General features: G+C 48.3%; 1 protein-coding gene across 1 annotated transcript in view; it reads right to left on the reverse strand.

Annotated features, from left to right (window-relative positions):
- The window catches only part of MDGA1 (MAM domain containing glycosylphosphatidylinositol anchor 1), a 146,746-nt gene that overhangs the window by 62,674 nt on the left and 63,885 nt on the right, over positions 1–20,187 (reverse strand). The window contains exons 6-8 of the mRNA XM_075497408.1: positions 18,179–18,448; positions 17,449–17,778; positions 13,866–14,159 (exon numbers count right to left, since the gene is read on the reverse strand). Of these exons, the coding sequence (XP_075353523.1) occupies positions 13,866–14,159; positions 17,449–17,778; positions 18,179–18,448 (894 nt within the window). The remainder of the gene's footprint in view (positions 1–13,865; positions 14,160–17,448; positions 17,779–18,178; positions 18,449–20,187) is intronic.

Here is a 20,187-nt window from a genome sequence, read left to right on the forward strand (position 1 = left end):
TTCATGAATGTATCTTCAGCGGATTGCCGGTTACAGAGAATCATCTCCCTACACCTTATTCCCAAAACTGCTAACCACCTATGGAGACAGCAGAGGATTTGGCAGTCCCGTTTCTTCAGGCCTGGATGATACCGCCTGTCTCAGAGAAGGGCATGGACTCGAGCTATGGAGGACTCTCTCCCCCGCTGGAAACCTCATGTCTTCTCTCTACGTTGCCACCGCGTTTCCAGAGAAGCAGCAGTACCCCAGCCTTGCTGCTGAAGCAGATGCAGCCCTGCAGCTCTCGTCTTTCCCTGCATTAGGAAGAGCACTGTCACTTCTGACAGCCGCAGGTGTTGTGGGCTCCCAGAAATCACTCTCCAGGGCTCGAGGTCTCCTCTGCAGCAGAGGGCACGAGGAAGGAAGCCACTGGCAGAACTGGCAATCATTCAAGGACAGCAGCCTGCTCCCTCGACCTCCCCATCTGGCTATCAGCTCTGTCCCATCTCCTCTGCACTTGGAGCAGGAGAGGGAAATTTATTAACAGCCCTGCTCACTGGATAAATCTGCTCTGACATTCGATTTTCCAGGCTGCTTCTGTGGCTGACCTCAAACCTGGCCAGCACTACAGGAACCATTTGGAGGAGCAGCATCCCTGTAACGTGGGCACATGCCTAACTCACACAGACACTTTTTCATGTTGACTGAGGAGGACTTAGGCTGCAGCAAAGGTGATATGCAGGACAAGTGGGAAGTACACACTCAATTTCTTCTCCTGATGCCTGGATTTTGGTCCAACAGATAAATGTCTGAAGCTGGCTCCATAAAGTTTCCATTGTTCACATTCCCGAGTCTTCTGGGACACAAAAAGTAAGGCCGTTATTTTCCTCATTCTCACCCATTGCATCAAGGTCTGAAAGCGGATCCTGGCCTGAGTCAGTCCATCAGCAATTAGCAGCCCAAGGGGTTGCGGCAGCACACAGTGTAACATGGTATCCTGCTCCTTCCAGCCTCTCCATGACAGATAATAACACCTCCCAGAATCAGATACCCCAGGTGAAAAGGACATTTTAAACAAGTTTCAGCAATGTTTGCTGAGCCATCCCACTCTGGTGGGCAGAGAGAGGGTATAATTCTGTGTACAGCTCTGGAAAGAACCTGTGTGGACTTAAATCTGGGAATATCTGTGGCTAAATCTGTGATAAAAGCCAGAGATGATGGGAAGACAGGCTTCTCTATGTCCTGTTTGTAAGACTCTAGCTGGATCTGTATATCCTGATCTGAATTCATCAGTGCAAAAATGGCAGAATAACAGACTAACAACACATCATAAAAACCTTAAAAATGCCATAGAAAGTAGGAAAAGATGGAGGAAAACTTCATCTAGCTAGGCCTTCAAGGGGAAGTTTGTGATAGCATCCTGCAAACACCAAAGGAGAAAAAATTATTCTGTACCCTCCACGCATGTATTGCCTACGGGAGTACAAACATGAACCAATTGGGTCAATGTAAGCAGAGGAGACCTCAGAACAAACAGCAATAAACCTTTTTATTCCTCACTGATTCTAGAAAAAAACTCATGGAAGATGAATGTGGGATGCAACTTTACAAGTTAAAAAATGAATCATGATTAATATAGTTTTATGGGTCCTTGGCAGACAAACTGGGTAGTGTTTGAGAAAGCAACAAGAAAAGTAACTTTCTTGTCATAACATCCTCAGGCACTGGAAAGATCCTGGCTTGCTTCCACACGACAGACTAATTGAAGATGTAATACTGTTCAAATGCAGCCCACATTAAGCAGATTAAAAACACATTAACTGAAAGAGTTCAAAGAGAAATTTTAAATGGGTGCACGCACCACTGAGATCTCTAGTGAGAGGGAAGACCTTCTCTAGGAAGACCTCTCTAGTGAGATCCCATATGAACCTCTTAAACTGGTGCTATTTCACATCTTCATCAAGGTCAAAGATCCAGCCAGCAGGTTGGCATAGCTAAAGCATATCAATTATAAAGTCCCCCATTCGGGCTGTGTGGCCAACATCGCACATAAACACCTTTGGTGGCTGAATGACCTTACATCCATTTGCAGCTGGGGTGACGGGACGCAGACTTTGGCACAGCTCTGGGATGTGGCTTGTGCTTTGCCTCCTTCTCTCCCACACAAAGGCAGCGCTTTAATGTGCAATAACTGACAATCACCATCCTTAAGTGCCTATGTCAGGATAAGATACCAACATCTGTAGAGGACACAAAATATGCAGCAGTAAATAACATATGTGAGAGATACCTCACACAGGACAGCTTGGTTTGCTTGATGGAATGGGCTTATGGTAACTGCATTCGATTTATCTTGGATAATGTAAAGGTCTGGAAAGAAAACTGCTGAGGAAAGAATGCATCACTCTTGTTAGGAAAGAGACAACAACTCCAAGAGGAGCCTGAGTCAATGTAACTCAGTGAATTTCAGCTTAATTCTTGTAGTCCAGATCCTGGGATGGTTAAGCCAAAGCTTACTAAACATATTGTGAGATGGGCATCACCTCTGCATCTGCATCGGTGAGATCATTTTTGAAAATCTGTTTAATACAGGTGACCACGCTGCCAGAATGGTGTTGAAAAAAAAACTGAGAAGAGGGCTATAAAAATGAATCAAGGGCTGGAAAACATGCCTTGCAGTGAATGGCTAAAGAGACTCTTTCTGGATTGCATACTGAAAAAAGGCTAAGAGATTACTTGTTCTGGTGTCTGAGACTACACAAGGAAGAGACTGCTGATAACAAATAGCTCTTTATGTGAGAAGACAAAGGCATAAACAGAGCTTGTAGTTGGAAACTGAAATGAGACAGGCTTGGATTAAGTCATGACAACTGAACCATGAGAATAAAAAAACACTAGAACAACTTACTGAGGCACACACGGAATTCTCTGTCACTTCAGTTGGTGAGTAGATGCTGCACTGAAAATGTACAAATAATCCAAGTTTAGATCCACAAAGGTAAACTCACCTTGTTCCTCAGCTCCACTAGTGAGAAAGACTATGCTTGGCATATAAGTAACTCCCCTGTCTAGACAAAGAGCACAAAATGGTTAGAATGAGATTCAAAGAGCTTGTACTTTCTCATAATGACCAGGAGGCTGGAGTCCCAGAATTTGGGATAGGTGGATCGGAGCACATAAGCTTCTCCAAATGTTATTTAAAAAAAACAAAAGAAAAAAAAAAAACAAACCCCCAAAAAACCCACAAACACCACAAAACCCAACCTCTTTCCTCCTCTCTTTAAAACCTGGAGGTAGTTTCATTTGCATCTTTTCATTTATACATGTGAGTTGGTTCCTAGAAAGCTAATCAGAATGAAAACTTGCCCATTTCCATTCATAAACTTGGACTTTTGCAAGGCCTTATTACAAGCAGCCCAAGGGGAAGAGAAAAATCCCAAAATCACAAAAACCCATTTTGAGTGTTGCTCTGTTCTCCTCTGACCCAGCCAACTGCCACCATCTTCTCATCCCTTTAGACCCATTATGCTCTTTCCAGCAGACCACCTTAGATGGAGAGCTGCTCCTTTTCCCTCAAGCCCCAGTTCCCCATTTTACAGCATACCAGGATGTTGGCTAAAGGGACTGTATTATGCATAAGCTATGAACTGCTCAGAAAATCCCAGCAGACCTAGCACTATTAAGCCCATCTATATTGCATTAAGTTGTTATTAGCTCCTGCATTCTAGCTTATGATTAGGACAGTAAAATATCTCTTTGCAATCACCACTTGGTAAGGAAAATCCCTGTTCAATGCAAATACCACTAGTATTTATTGTTCTCTTGACCTCAATCACAGCCACTGTCAGGAACCCCTGTTAGTTTTGGCACTCCCACCAATTCCTCCCATCAAATGCTTGGCTGAGTTGGGCCCAGAGTTGTACCATGTTTGCGATGGATGAGATTTACAGCACTTGGTTCATCAGATGTGAGAGCAGGTCACAACAGATCAAGAGCCTACAAAGGGTCGGCTGGAATGGCCTTCAGTTGCCATTCTTTCTTTAGCCTGCAGGGATTTATCCCAGATGCTTCTCCACCACAGAAATTGAGTCATTTTCAGTCTCTTCTACATCCCATTCATCTCCTTGCAGCTTGGCAAACAAGCAAACGTCTCAGAAGTCAGCTTCCTCCCAGTCAACAGTAATGAAAAATTTCCATGGTTTCCTGCAATCACACACGACCCTAGAAACAAGGACTCCAAAACCATACAAAACGCAACAGGTCTGCATGCAACTAGGAAATTTAAGCACGTCTGTCAATCCTGGGACCAATTAGGGTTTTGCAGGTTCATCACTGGGTTCATAAAAGAAAAACAACTGTTTTACCTCAAGTCCTGGGGCCAATTAAATTCGAATCAGAAGCAAAAGCTGAGATAAGGTAGGAGCGTGTGCACACACATGCTTATTTGTGTTTGCAATAGAAAGGCAAAGAGGAATGAAAATCAGGAACTATATGAAGTGAAATAGGGTGAGAGGGGTGCATGTTGGAAATGTGATCTCTTCGCATCGAGAAAACAGTTTCCTGGCTTCAAAGAAAAAACAATTTCTTCTCAGACACTGGCCCAAGTGGAAAAGCACAAACTAGTATCTGAACAGTTGTTTCCCCACAGCAAACTCCCAAAGGCCCTTATGCCCTTCATAAAAACTGAACCCTCAGCCTCCCAGTACAGTGTCCCAGCCAGAACTGGCAGCAGAAAGACCTGCTAGGATGCAGGGTAGCCTGAGCACCTCTGAAATTTAATTCGCATGCAAACAGTTTCCCTAAAGGAGTGAATGTAATTGGTGCTGTTTCAGAGCTTGGGGTCAGGATGGTCACAGCTAATTAAAATTCAGAACCCCCCCAGGATGCTTGGTTTCCTATTAGGGCTTCTGTTACATCAGGAGTGTCTTGGGGTCTTCCCTGCATAAGCCCCGTCCTCAAAAGTGGCATTGCTATTCTGTGTGTTGCCTCCACGTGCCTGCCGCAGCCCTCCAGCCGGGCAGGAGAAAATAGCCTGCTCTAGTGCCGAGGTGCAGGGCGTAGGTGAGGAATAGCATGGGAGCCTGCTCCTGCACCCTCATAGGTGCTGCTTGACATGGTTTATGGCCCAACAATCATGGGAGAAAAGCAAAGGCACAGGCACAATGCCACGGCACCACAACATAGCTCTCTCTGGGAAAGAGGCTGGGGGAAAAGAGCCTCTGCTCCCCTGGCACAGGTCCGGTGTCAGGTCTGGTGTCCTATGCTCCCCTGCAGGTGTGGACAGCTGTTTTCATTTCTCTGTGCCTCAGGCTCTTGTGCAGAGGCTGAGACTTACCATGAGAAAATGAATTGCTTTTTTTGCCTGCTTGGTGTCTTCCTGGTTCCCTTAGCAGGTTCTGGTCCGTGGCATCTCTCTCCCCACAGCTGGGCAGTCAACGTGCTCACGTCCTGGTCACCACCCAGAGGCAGAATTTGATAGAGACAGGGCATTCCCTCCTTCCTGTCCTGTGACCCCAGCCTTAAAATATGAGAGCTGACAGCAGTTTTCTAACTCCTTCCATCTACCACCTTGCCCCATGTCTCCTGATGCCAGTGTCACCACATACAGTCCACACCTTCCCAAATCTACTTTGCTCAGGTGTCAGCAGCAGCTCTCTTTTGCTAGAACATATATACAAACCTTCCCACCCTCTTAGCTCTCCTATCCCCAGTCTTTTCCACTGGGTTTTCTCTTTCAAATATACCCACTACACCCAACCCGTACAAGCAGGTACCTCGCCCTAACGCGTTCCCCATAAACTCAGATCCCAGTCCCATCCATCACCTCTGGCAGAGAATATCCCACCACCCCATGCTCCAGGATCCGTAGCCCTTTCTCTGCCTTGGTCCAGTTCCCACGTCCCCTGGACATGTACTGGTGCTGCGCAGACCAAGGGAGAAAGCTTGGCAACAGCTGCTGTGCCAAGCTCACCATCTCTGACCTGCTGACTAGCGGTGAGTGCATGGCAGAAGTACTCACAGTGTAGGTTAGAGAGGAACCCGCATCACATCCCCATGCAAACAGAAGGAGAGCCAGGACAATCTCTCCCTTCAGCCAGGCTGCCTTGATGCAGTCTGGGTGCCACCAGCTGCATCGCAGTTCAGAGATCTTCGATACAGGTGGTTCCACCTATGGCCTAAACCCAGACAACAACAACAGGGCTCAAAAACAAAGCCGTTCCTTCAGAACGGCAAGATGGGAAGCACTGGGAAAGTGTCTGACAGTACTTTGGCAGCAGTATGCTCCTGTGGCTTAAAGACAAGGACACACTTGGGCGAGACCCAAACATGCACAGCCTTGCAGGATACCCAGCACAATGCGTTTGAGAGGATTCTGGAGTTGTTTTTTATCCCGACAAGTTGATGTATAGCTAGGTCCTACAGGGAAAATAACTGCCATGGCAGGAAAACCTTAAAAGGAGTATCTGAATTAGAACAGTATAGCCCTGAAAGGGCCACGGTAGGTGAGCAATTGTCCACAGAGAGATGACCAAGACTGTCTGCCATCCACTATGTCTACACTGCTCGTCTCTCCTTTCCTGACAAAACTGTATAGCTTGGATGTCTCTCTCTCTCTCTTGATAAAATTAAGTTGCTCTTCCTGGGGAGTCTGGCCAAAAAACAGGATAATGGCAGCTTATGGAAAGTGTATTTGTTTCTCCCAACAATATCCGAGAAATGGATTAGCTGATTTAAACCAGTTCTCTTCTGAACAAACAAATTCATCTCTCTAGGCGAGGAGCTCTCACACAAGCTTTTACTCAGCCTTTCATTACAACTGCAGAGGTGTTTAGAGATGAGCAATGAGCTGCACAAAGGCTGAATGGCAGCGCAGGCAGGCTGCAATCTCACGTAGCAGACCCAAGTCCCCTCTTTAAGGAGAGCTCCCACCTTCCTGATGTACATTATCTGGGTATCATCCTCTCTTCTTTCACAGTCATTTACCCAGGGCACAGCGAGGAGGCCTCCCGGTACTTTGCATCCAACGTGTGGTGCCACAGACTGAACATGCCAGCTTTGCAAAATCTGTTCCCCACCCTCCAGTGCTCCGGTGAATTCTCCCTGCCATCTGTGCCTTTTGCTTTATGTCTCAAGTCTCCTACATCTCCTGGCCACCACAGCGTGCAGACATGCTCTGTCAGACCAATTTCAATCAAAGAGGTAAACTGGAAAAGCTCTCGGGACGCAAGGGAGACTTCCCAAGAAAATCTCGGCGAGTGGCAGCACGTGGCAGCCAGCAGAGAAGAGACCAGGGTCCTGCAGAGCAAGGCCTAACTGCTACACACTGAGGGGAAAAATTCAGGCCAGCCAAAATTCATAAAACCACTCTACCCTGTGAAAGACGTTTTCCTCCAAAGCTGCATACACCAAACGCTACAAAAAAAAGCAGCACTGGAAGTCCTGGGGCTTTGCTCCGCAAACATAAAGGTGGCTACAAAGAAGAAGGTTTTCGCTAAGAACCCTTAGCCTGTTGGACTACCTGCCCCTCAATGCCACGAGGCTGGCAGGAGGGTAGGGCCAACAAGTCCTAGACAAACAGGAGCCATCCTCTTTTCAGCTACATTTGGTACAACCCCTTCTTACGACCCAATTCGAAACCGATGTAAGTGCTGTCACAGCCTCCGTCTGCCAGGCCCCGGGACCAATAGATGGTAATTGTTAAAACAAATCTGAGGCCAGCTAAGCCTCTGTGGTTGTTACTGTGCTCCGAACCGTGGCCATTTGGGTTTACAGCCACAACAGAGTAAAACTGATTCCTCCTTCAGCCTGTCCTTAGACTGACAACTCTAATTAGCTGTTAGCAGCCCCGGCACTGGGAAGCGGAGAGAGCGATCCTAACGCCGTATTGCCGGGGACAGGGCTACGTGCACAAACGCAAGCTCTAAGCGACTTAATCCCAGGCACAGTACTGCAAGTGGAAAGTGTGTTGACAACCAGGAACAAGACTCTCTGCTCTTAACGGGGGGAGCAGGGGGGTTCTGTGTATTGACAGAAACACAGAAATAACGTGTATACTTTCAGCTTAGTCACACAAACCTCTGTACAACAAATTAGGGGATAAACAGGGAGGATTTCCATTAAAGTGGGACCTAACAACCAGGTCAGGCTTTGTTCAGACTGGTGGTTCAAGGTCACGCCCATGACTACAAATGATTTTCTTCTTTTCACTAATGAAGGTCTCCAGGTTTGCAAGCACTGAACTTGCAGAAGGCACAGTTTTCCCGTGGCTTTGAATACAGACACACCTTCCCTAGAACATCAGTTCATTCTTAACCCTCTGATGGTCTAAAATGAAGCAGAGCATCCCAGAGCTCTGGTTGGTAGGAGAGCCCGAGGTTTCCCTCTCTAGGGAGCAAGACCTGTACCACGTAGAACAGCATGAATGGAAGGGCAGGAAAGCCCCAGCCACTACAAGGGTAGAAAAATCACCTTCTGCCCCCAAGTTAGCTCCTGAACTGCGCTCCTCAGCTTGGAGGAGGGTGTCAGGATGGACTTCACTGGCGAAAATAATAATAAAAAAATTAAAACAGTCACTATTAACAAATACACTCAGAAATGAAACCAGCCAAGTCTAAAATTCTTAGCAGATGGCTCCATACTCCAGCTCACGTAGTCAAGGAGCAAGACAGATAAGGCAGCTCAGTCACAGACATGGGTCAGCTCTGGCCACAGTCAGTCTCATTTCTCTTAGACTCCCTTCACATTGCAGGGAGAGCTGCAGGGAGCTCTCAGAAGCCAAAAGCCCAGTCCTAGCCAGTCCGTAGAAACATCTCCATGCCAGGAGCATGTCTCAAGAGCGCTTTTAATGGAGCAGTTAATATCCAAGCTTATGTTTCAGAGGGGGCAGGGCACCAGCAAAGAGCACTGACATTGAGCTATGGCTTCAACTGTTGATCGAAACAGTTTAATGCATTTCCATTTCCAGTTGCGTGGATCCAGCAATGCTTCTTACTTATTTACAGTATCACCCCCTCCTCTCCTCCCTGCTCCTCTGTTTGCAACATAGATAACAGGGGAAATTGATGCTGACTATTGCTCCCTGATGTACAGCATTGCCAATGGGTTCAGCAGGATTTTAAAGAGGAACGAGTCAACAGCGTGTGACGAGGAATAACATTTGCCAGCATGTGAGCTTGAAGGGAGTCTAAATATCTGTGCCCACCTGAACATTAGCTTAAGTGACAAGGGCAACAGATGCCCCAGCAGGATGTATTCTGGCTGCCTTCCAGCAGAAGGGCAGAGCCAGACCTGCTGGTCACCCACCCTATGGCAATGCTTATGTCTAGCACTATGCAATGGCTCCTGATAACTGCCCCTCCAAAGAGAATCTCCGCCTACTTTCCTGAATACACCTAATATTCATTATGCTTTGAAAATAAAGCCCAATAATCCACCTGCTGCTTAACGTGGCAAAACTCTACCTAAGGACAATAAGCATAATCCTTTGGAGATCAATCCCAGATGATTGTGGACTATTATTTTGGATCCAGAGGGGCCAAGTTCGCAGGCCATGTTATTCCAGGGAAGGAGACACTCAGGTTAATTCATTTTCTAGCCTTCCTTCCTGCCAAGATCTCACCTGCTGTGTGACCCAAAGATGAGAAACAGGATCATCTTTCAGACTTGACTATCCAAAACAAGGTCAATCCTATGTAAATATCTCCTCTTCCTTCTTCCCTTCTTTTTCTGGGCACTTGGAGACACCAAGACTTCTGCCAAAGATAAAAATGGCACCAGCAAAAGTCTGCTTATCCAATAATCAGAATTTGGTGAACTAATTAACATCTCTCAACAGAGGAGACGGGTGCTCTGCTACCAGGCTTTGGTGGTTATCCAAAGAGGGAGAACCCATTCAGGTGACTGAGCAAGGGCCTGAGACAGCAAGTAGTGAGCGCTGTGAGGGAGGATAAACCTATCTATGGGAAAATACTGGAGTAGATGTATTGAGGATCAGGGGTGATGAGTGCAGGGTTGAGCTGGACTTTGACTGAGCTGTCCAGTAGTTTATGACATGCTGTTCAGGACTGACAAAGCATCAGAGCTGACACAATATCATTCAAGCAGGATAATGTACTAGGATTGCAATTTACTCCACACTGTTATATGAGGCTCTAACAGAGCAAATGTAATATTCACCGTGATAAGACAGTCATCTCAATGGCCAGTTCTAGCAACAGCTAGAGTTTAGAGTCACTACTAATCTTTGTGACTCATGGAAATGCTATTTTGACCAGGCTTTTAGGATACACGGCTAATATATTTTTTGCAATTTGTTATTAGGTACTTGCTAAATTTGTATCTAGGTAGCATCCCTTTCACTGATCCACATATATTCTCCTTCTTTCCTCCTTTCATACATATTGGCTCAAATGACACTTTGTATTCCAAAACCCAGAGTGCTGCTCATTTTCAAGCCCTGTGTGTGTTTTACAGCTTTACGCTATGTCACCTACACAGGGTGACCCAGCCCTGATTTTAAACCCACCTCTGCCAAGGATTCATTTTTCTGCTGGGATTTTCTTGAGCGAGTACCTGGTCCTGAAAAAAGCCTTGACAACAGCATCAGCAATAGCATTGATATTGTTAATAACAGCACTCTGCCCTTCCATTACTATTTTTATTTCAAGATTTCAAAGTGCTATGTTTATTATGCCCCACAAATCCTTGAAGAAATGGGTCAGTTTTATTCCTGTTCTGAAGATACGGGACAAGATGACAAGACACTGCCACTCCAAGTGGCAGCCAGATTCCCAGGAGTTCTGACAAGCCCAGTCTCTCGCTCTAACACGTATAGAACATTTCTTCATCCTAACCACAGAGCTATAAGGCTGCAAGGACTTTCATGAACTTATTAATCTTCCAAAGCTCTACAGTTCAGACCAAGAACAGGGAACAGACCATCCAGGCTGTCACACAGCTGATGATAGACAATTACAGCTTGTAAGATAAAAGGAGAACAACTTTTTCTGCTTGCAAAATACGAAAAATAAGAAGAAGCCCAAACACTTTTTTTTTTTTTTGTCAGCTGACTTGTCCTTTTTGTCTTCTTATTCTCTTTCCACTACTGCAGTGCAGTTGGCAAAGCCTATTTCTGGGCTAGTTTGTTACAATACAGCACTATATGCATGAGGGTGAGGGGAGAAAAAGAAAAGAAAAGAGAAACACAGAAACAGGTTCTGACATCTAATCAGATCTGCTGTATTGATTTTGCAACTTTAGCTTTGGAGCAAATCAGAGAAACAACCACATTATCACCCAGAATTTGCTCTTCCCTTGAGTGAACCAGCTCAAAAGGAGCTCACACCGGCACATAAACAGGCACGCCTGCATGCACACACACACACGCGTGCACGCCCGCCCGCGTGGATGCACGCCCCACGTAAGCAGCTCTCCGGTGGGATGCGCGGGCTGGGGGAGGCGGGGGAAGCACTCATCACAGAGGCTGCAGGAGCCACACGATCCCCATTTCCGACAAGATGAGAATTCCAGAGCAAGCCACCGGACTAATGAGCTACCCACACTGGAGAGCAGCGTTTCAATTAACCACAGCAGCCCCCACCACAGCACCCACCTCCTTCCAGCTGCATGAACAAGGAGGAGAGGGATAAACAGGGACTGTGTTGTTTGCTGGGTTTTGGGTTTTTTTGGTGGTTTTTTTTTTTTTTTCACAGGGGGAAAGGTGGAAGCCTATAAAGGGGATGAGGGCATTCTTGCCCTACTTTCTTGGTTCACAGTCTGTTTTTCATGCTGATGGAAGGAGCAATTGACAGCCCCGAAACCAAAGCTGCCTGCTCAGGCACAGAACAGGCAGTGCCACCTTAAGGTCCTTCCACAGCTTCCAGGCTGGAGGAGACAGCTCAGGTGTACAAACACCCAGTACACACCCAGCTCCAACTAAGGGTACACAGAACGGATGGAGGAAGGAAGAGGGCCATTTGGGTGGGCTGCCACATGGACCATGCCACCGTTACTTGGGCGAGATCACAATAAAGCATTGCTTGGCCTTGGGAAGAGCTGTAGGAAGAGTATGTTGAGTTGCTCTTTACACAGAAATTCACCGCATCTTTGCCTTCTTGGGGGTCACATCAAAGGCTCTGCCCCAGAACAGCTTCTGGCTTGTACCTATCATCTTTCTTGTGTGGGGAGTCATGCCCTCCTCCTCCAGCCCAAGATTCAGGGCTGTGATCCCCCTCCAGACCACCTAGTAGGCCTGAATTCATCCCAGGCTCGGCACTGCTGCTCCCTCTGCAGGGGCAACGAGGGTCAGTGAGGACCACACAGCTTTCAAACACCAACACCAAACTGGGGACACCAGCAGGTCTGATGGTTCTTTGCTCCAGAGTGAGATTTTGCTGCATCTCCCATCAGTTCTTGGGGTGACCAAGAGTCACCCTCTCTGCCATGTTCTGCCATGCCCCATACTCCTGACCCAGCCTGCCTTCCGAAACATCTTAAACCAAGACGCACATTTCCGCCCTGCTTAAGGGAAGCTTCTCCACACATATGTACCTGCATGGAAATATGCACACATTTCCCTGTCCCCATCCTGTAATTTAATTCTTGCCATGCTCCTGAATGGACAGAGATAATTTTAAAAGGGGATCTTGGAATACTCAAAGTGCCTGCAGGATTTTGCACACCTCCGTTACTGCTGTGCTCCCAGTCACAGTCACATCTGTGAGCAGTGTGTCTGGTTGCCTTCACCCAGGTTATCCGCTCCAGCCTCACTTCTCTTCTTCCTGGGGAGCAAGCCTGGGAGGAGTGTGGCAGCATGTCTAATGAGCACTGCCGTGCTCTGTGTGGAGGCTCGTCAGTCACAGCCCAGAGGCAGCGTGCCCGGGTGCAAATTAACCTGCGCCCTACCCATCCCACACCTGCCGGATCCACGCTGCTCAGAGGACTCTGCGAGAGTTCAGCAATCGCACTATCCCGATGGGACGAGGTCTGCAGGGAGGGCTACTCCTACAGTCACAGCTCTTTCCAGACCAGGGCATTTTGCTCGGCTGCCTTCCCCCTATCTGATTCAAAGTCTTGAAGGAGAGGGCACAGATCCCTGCGTGTCTCAACAGCATGGGAGCTGAGCAGGCACTCACTTCTCTGGAGGGAGAAACCACTGCAGGGAAAGGATGGAGACTCACCCAACACAGACAGCAGCAGCATCCCTCCCTCTGCATTCACCTTTGTGCAGAGATTATCACCTTCAAGCGGGGCTGGGAGCACCACCCATCGCTGAAATCACTCAATACACCACATGCTAAGAATCAGTTTTCTGTTACTCACAGCTTTATTGCATGGAAACCATTTGGGAGTATGCGGTCCCTATTAGGGTCTGCCTAGCACTGCTTTTCAGGCAAAATGGTTCAGGCATGTCCAGAAATGACAGCTGGGGTAACTAAGTTGAAGAAAGGGTTGTGGGGTGGAAATGGTCTAATTAACATTCATTTGCTACCTTTTGAGTTCTTGACTTTACAAACATACTAACATACCCTGAAGGTATTTTACACATATGTAATGCACGCAAACACACACCTGGTAAAGCTGCTGTTCTGCACTCAACCACTGATAGGGAAATGGAAAGCATTGCATACAAACACACACAACACCTCTCCCTTCCACTTGCAACACGCTGGCCATACGGTATCTTGCCCTTAGCCTTGTGTAGCCAGACCAATCAAATATAAACTGTTCAAAGGTCCCTAGACAAAAGAGATGTGTCTGCTCAGCCCAGTAAGAAAGGTCAACTCTGCCTGAAAGCAGCTCTGAGTGTGTCAACCCTGCTTAGCCCACAGGCTTTTGTGTGCACAGGCATTCAGACAGGCACTCCAGCACTGTATGGTTATACTCACACTGCACGTTGAGCTGCACCAGGGCTTCCCGGGGTCTGATGTTAAAGCCGTTGTACCTGGCTGTCTGACACTTATAGGTCCCGCTCATTTCTCGGCTCACACTCTCCAGGCGCAGCTTCCCATCATACGTCTCCATCGTCATTGTCCCTGAAGGCATGGGGGTTTCCTTATCTACTCGGGACCAGATGATGGGTGGCTTGGGCTTCCCTCGAACCTCGCACTGCAGCTCAGCCCGGGACCCCTCCCGGACGGTGACTGTGGACTGACCCTTAGGGACACTGATGGTTGGTGGTACTAAAAGGGAGACAAGAAGGGAATCATTTTACAGTGAGTTTCCAGCAAGCAAGGAATATTCTTGAGATGCTTGTGTTCGAGTCACACCAACAGCCCTGAGCTCCAAAGGTTCCACACAGTGCAACCCCTACAGGAATACACTGCCCATGTAAGTCATCCTACAGGGTCTGGAGCTGCAGGGCATCAAGGAAGATCCAACAGTGTATCCCAATGACAACGGCAAGTACTAGCTGTATTGGGACATCCTCCCAGCTCCCACGCCTCTGGTTGCAAAATGCTGTCCAGCAGCAGGGCTAGCGCAGAGGAACCCAAAGGCAAAAGCTTCTTTGATCCATCTCTCCTCTTCTGATCAGTGAATTTCCCAAATGGAACTGCAGTCTTTTGGCCAAGACATATAGAAGTCATTATCTGCCAAGGTATCTAGTTCCCTTATACAGCTCAGACCAAAACTGGGACTTAGAGGATTAGTGCTTGTAGATCGCATCTCCAGCCTTATCAGACATCCAGGATCCCCATCCGCTCCTAAACCACAGCAAGGAACCAGTGCCGTTAAGTGCCTTTGCTTACTTTACATTGAGATTCACAGTGCACTAGTTATCTCTCGCTCACTCGAGGAAGAAATGGGTCCCAGCAAAGATCACTTCTGGCATCCCTTCCAGGCCAGGTTGGGAACAGCTCACCCAGCAGAACTGCTGCTGAACTGGGGCTAGAGCTGGAGGCATAGTAATGCTTCAAGAAATATTCAGCTATCAACTGACAAACAAAACTTTGCTGATAAACAAAGCTCAAAAGACACCCAATGACTGCAGCTAAAGGGTGCAGAGGTGTCGGCGGGAAGAGGTTTGTTGTTCATGGCCCCAACTCCACCAAGAACCGAGGAAGGGGATTGTTTGTGCTAAACTCCATGTGCTATTGACATTTTGTTTGTATTAGGCTTCAGAGTTAACAGTTCAACTGAGGTAAAGCCGTAATCATTTTCTGAAAGCTCCACTTTCAGCCCTTCCTGCTGACAGCGGTGACACTGGGATTGACACTTCCATAACTGCAAGGGCCACGTACTTTGTTTCCATTTAAATCAAAGTTTAGAACTACAGAGGCTGTAACAAGCTCATCTGACCAATGTTAGCTCAATTCAACTCCAGCAAAGGAGTGTGCTACAGTAATTGCACACATTACAGCCCACACCTGCTTTAAGAGCAAATTTAAGATGGCTCCAGCCCAATCTCCCTCTGCAGTGACCTCCATGTACAACAGGGAGGCCACATTTTCAATTTGCAGGTCTCCTGTGGGCTGGGGAATCTCATCACACCCTGTCCCGCGCAGCGTGAAGGGACGACAGCACTCTCGGCACACAGCACTGCCGGCAGCTGCTCACCTGGCGAGAGGCAATTTTCTCCATGGGGAAAAGCTGTAAATTGCATTTGAAGATTTTTTTTTAATTAAAGCTATCTCCTCAGAGCTGCTTAGTGGAGGCAGCCACCTTGGCGAGCTCAGGGTTCGCTCAGCAGGGAAACATGGAGCCACCGCTGCTGCCCTCCTGCTCTGATCCTGCGGTCTGGGGAAAACCTGCTGGGTTTTTATGTGGGAACCACATGTCGGAGGTGGCTCATGTCTGTCAGCTCAGCTGCTGCGTGAAGGGCTGCTCCAGCGGGGATGGCCATTTTCATTCCCTGGGTCACAAAGCGGTCCCCCTGGCCCAGGATGCCAAAGAGAGGTGTTCAAACACTCCGGGCTTCCCTCCTTGTCCTTCCCCATCAGCAGCATCCACATGAGCATGTGGGGCTCACCCTCCACCGGCTGGGCCAGAGCACGGGGCAACCTGCCACCACAGACACCTCCTTTGAGGCCGTGGCCGGCTGGCACCTGGACCGATACCTGCACCCACAGACACTGCCCAGCCTTTTGGTGGGATCATTCAGGGTCTCCCAGCCCTTTGCCACCTTCCTACCCTTGCAGTCTTAAACACAAATGCACTCTGCCATCTAGTGATCTTGGGCAAAAAGGATTGCTCCTGGCGGCAGCAGCCACACAAGGTCGGGAGAGCCAGCTTTGCACCAGGACTGGGGGGTTCCCCAGGTTTTATTCCCTGCTGGTACAACGGGGATGGTGTCTGCTGGCACAGAGAGAGACCTACATGCCCAGGCTGCCAGCAGAAGTGAAACACCAGCCTTCGGTGTTTAGTAGGTCCATGGCACAGTCAGAGCTCAGTCTCCAGGCTGCTAATGAGCACTGGGCACAGTCCATTGGGAGCAGGCTGGCTCCAGCATTTCTGCTGGGAGACAGGGGCTTCCCAAAGCATCAAAAGCAGTCACAGCACCTTCTGTTGGGGGGCTGAAGTGAGCAACGTCCAGAATCAAGACTGGGATCAGCCTGACCAATGGATCCAGCACACCCAGGGACTGAGAAGAAACTTTCCATGAAGGTTCAGGACAAGATCTGTGGGCAGCTGGGCCCCTTGAGAGTCCTCACCAGATTACTAGCCCAATGCTGCTTTGTCAAGGTCCTGGAAAGGCAGGACCCCAAGGTCCTGGAAAGGCAGCAGGATGACATGGATGTAATGGAGAGTAGAGCTGGACCCAGCACTTCCCCAGAAGCAAAAAGGCAGCCCTGAGACCCTGCATTTCAGTCCCCAAGGTGACTGACAAACACAGTTACAGATTAGTCCTGTCCTCACCAAGCCATGGGGTGAAGCTTTGTCCCTGATTTTAAAGGGGGGAGGCATTTATAACACTTGGAGTCCTATAGAGAGTGCCCAAGACAGATTGCAATTGCAATCCAGTAAACATTAAAGCTCTTCACACAATTTGCTATGACAGATGATACCAATTTCCTGGCCACAGCTCTGAAAAAAGGGACATTCCTCATAAGGAATGCCAAAGAGAGGAACGAGCAGCTTGCTTTCTCTTTTACTCCCTTCTAAGCAAAGGGACGTTTGAAATTTAGTGAAATACCACCCCCTTTTTCTTCCTTCACAATTTGCAGGCTTCTTTGAACAATCACACTCTAAACCTGTCTCTGTAGCTTTGACTGGACTGCACTTTGGACTTTCCATAGGGAGAAAACATAAAGGAAGATCTGCTTGGTTCACAACACATCTGGCAGATGATCTGTAACTATTACACATCTCCAGTCTCAGCCAAATGCTTGCCTGAGGATGTGATACTTCTTCCCACTGGGATTCAAGACACTCATGTAAGGTCCTTCAAAAAAGCCAGAGGGATGGGGGTGGGCGGCAGCTAGTGATGCCAACCGCTCTCCTGGGGCCCCCAGCTGCCACAGAGAGGCTCACCTGTCTCTGACGAGATGTTCACCTCCACACTGAGGTCAGGAATGGGTGCTCCCTGGAAGGTAGCCACGCACAGGTAGGTGCCGTAGTCACTGAACCTCAGGTCAATAATCTCCAAGCTGCAGGTCACAGGCGGGAGCTCGGGGTCATTCCTGGTGATGAGCAACCGGTCTGAGAACCTGGCTGGTTTCCCGTTCTTGTACCAGGAATAGACAACCTTCTCCTGAGGGACAGCATCCACGTGGCACGAGAGCTTCAAGTCCTGCCCTAACTGGATGGTCTCGCTCTCTTTGATCACATCAGGGGTGATTTGGAACGTGGCATTCTTCATGGCTGGGATGAACACAAGTACAAAACTGGTTAGGGACAGCAAAGTGTCTTGCATGGGACAGGACAACAGCTCTTTGCTCCTCAGGAAGGCAACATCTCCATGCAAAACCTGCCTCAAGACCTCCTCCAGTTATGTTCCCACAACAGATCCCCAGGGCCTCACATCTGGCAGCCTGGGATCATTCTCTAGTCCAGGACAGTGCTACAGCCCTGGATGAGGCTGCAAGCAGTGCTAGCACAGCTGCTGGTCTGGGAGCAAAGAAGCTTGCACAGCGGCTTCTCCAGAATACTAATCTCTGCTAAGTATCACATTCACCCTCAGCTATACAAGAACAGTCAGGAGAAATGCAAATCTAGCCTCTCCAACCTGAAAAACCACGCTCTGAGAAAAAGAGCAACTTACACCGCACCAGCAGGTTCACTGTCTTCTTTGCTGGGTTCCCCACATTGTTGATGGCCGTGCAATTGTAGTAGCCCGAGTCCTCCACGCGGATCCTCCAGATAGTGAGGTTGCCTCCTTGCACAAGGCTGTTGGGAGGCATTGGGCCAGGAGAGTGAGACCAAACCACCTCTGGCTGTGGGTCACCGCCCGTCAGAGAGCACTGCATAGTGATGTTGTCACCAGGGTTGACCACCAGTGTCTCATTGACAGACAGCTTCAGAGCAGGTGGGGCTGGAAGAGTACAAAGAGGGACACTTCGGAGCTTGAAAAAGACCCACCCATTTGCCTGTGCACAGCTTCATACTTTCTAGGATTTTTTCTTGAAGATGGCTGGTTTGAGTAGGAAGAGCTGGAGGGATCCATGAACTCAATTACAAATACAAGGTGTTTGTGAACCTAAAGCATTATCGTTACCATGTCTTTGAGTCTGAGCACCCTGCTCTGTTATGGTTAGGAAACACTGCAGGCAGGACCTCACACCGCCCTAGAATGGAGGTCATACCTAAAACACTCCACTGCTAGTGCTTAGAATTGGGGCATAAGCTAGGTATGGTATTTTAGCAGCGTTTAGTGCAGGTTCTCTAGGCTTAGGACTCAGGTCAGAAGAAAAGTAGATGAAACCCCTTCGCACAGGTAGGAGTGGGCAACCAGTCAAAACTCAGTAGTGGAAAACCCAAGGCTAGAGGCTTCTTGACTCCTGATGCAAACAACTGCAACAAGGCAGAAGGGCGATGGAAAGCTGCTGTGGCTCTGCATTACTTACCTGCACTGCACCCAGCCCACGCCCCTGCAGACACCACAGTGCCTTCTGTTCTCCCTGTATGTAACTCCCCTGGCTCTAGACAGGTCCTGCAGAAGCATCACTAGAGAAAAGGCTCAACTGGTAGCTCCTACTAGAGCACCTGTATCTCCTTTGCTGCAACACTACTGTATGAATCACGTTAGTCTGCTTATGCCTTGGACAGAAACAGCACACTGGACTGAGCCCTGAGAAAGAAAGGAAAAAAAAAAGGCAGGAGAAGAGATGCAGGCACGGGAACTTCCAGCCATGGGAAGCTGCAAGCATGGATTGAGCTCAGCATCTCAGGACCCGATCCAAAGCATGCTGGGAAGCTCACTGGGATGTCGGTGTTTGCTAGACGGTTCTCACAATCCCAAGGGAAGCTCAGGCAGAGCACCAGGTGCATGCCCAGTCACAGTCTGCTCCTTCTGCCTGACCACCAGAGCTCCACCCTGACTGAGAAGTGAAGGAGAAAGGACAGGCTCAGAGGAGCCTGCTTGAACCCAACTGCTCTTTGTGTTCAAGGACAGTTGGGATTGAAACACTCCTCCCATACACAGTTGCCATCCCAAGGAGGAGTTTTGGAGAAGGTCTGCCATTAAAAAAGGACCTCAGCTATCCCATGATATGCCTCTCCCATCTCTTACACCCAACTAGATGTCTTTGAGAGGCAAAGCCTTTGCCAGGCAGCTGGCCCTTGCAGCTCAGAACCTGACACAGAGGACCAGGACCTGTCTGCACCATAACAGACGATCAACAGCAGCTCTGCACCTGCTCTTAACCTCCTTCACCTCCACAGGCGTCAAATACACTTCTCTATAGACCTGGGGGCTACAGACCAGGTCACAGGGATTGTCTTTCATGCACAACTGAACAACTGGGACCGATTCAAAATGTCTAGACAACCTCTCCTTGGAATATCCTAGTACCTGTTTTGGTTTATTTTATTTCTGCATCCTTCTCACTACATCCCCCTCCAGGAACTGATCCAGAAAACTTCCATTTGTATTCTCTATTTAATCCATGAAAAGCCTTTTAAAAGCCCTTGTCAGCACCATCACTGGCTCCATCCAGACAGAGCTGAGAAAGTAGCAGTCCCCAGCACAAAGGCGGGGAGTATGTTTTGAGTAACAGCCATAATAATGCAAAATAAGACATTGTTCCATATTCATGAAGCCTGATTTAACAG

The sequence above is a fragment of the Mycteria americana genome, chromosome 3, assembly GCF_035582795.1.
Source record: "Mycteria americana isolate JAX WOST 10 ecotype Jacksonville Zoo and Gardens chromosome 3, USCA_MyAme_1.0, whole genome shotgun sequence".
Lineage (NCBI taxonomy): Eukaryota > Metazoa > Chordata > Aves > Ciconiiformes > Ciconiidae > Mycteria > Mycteria americana.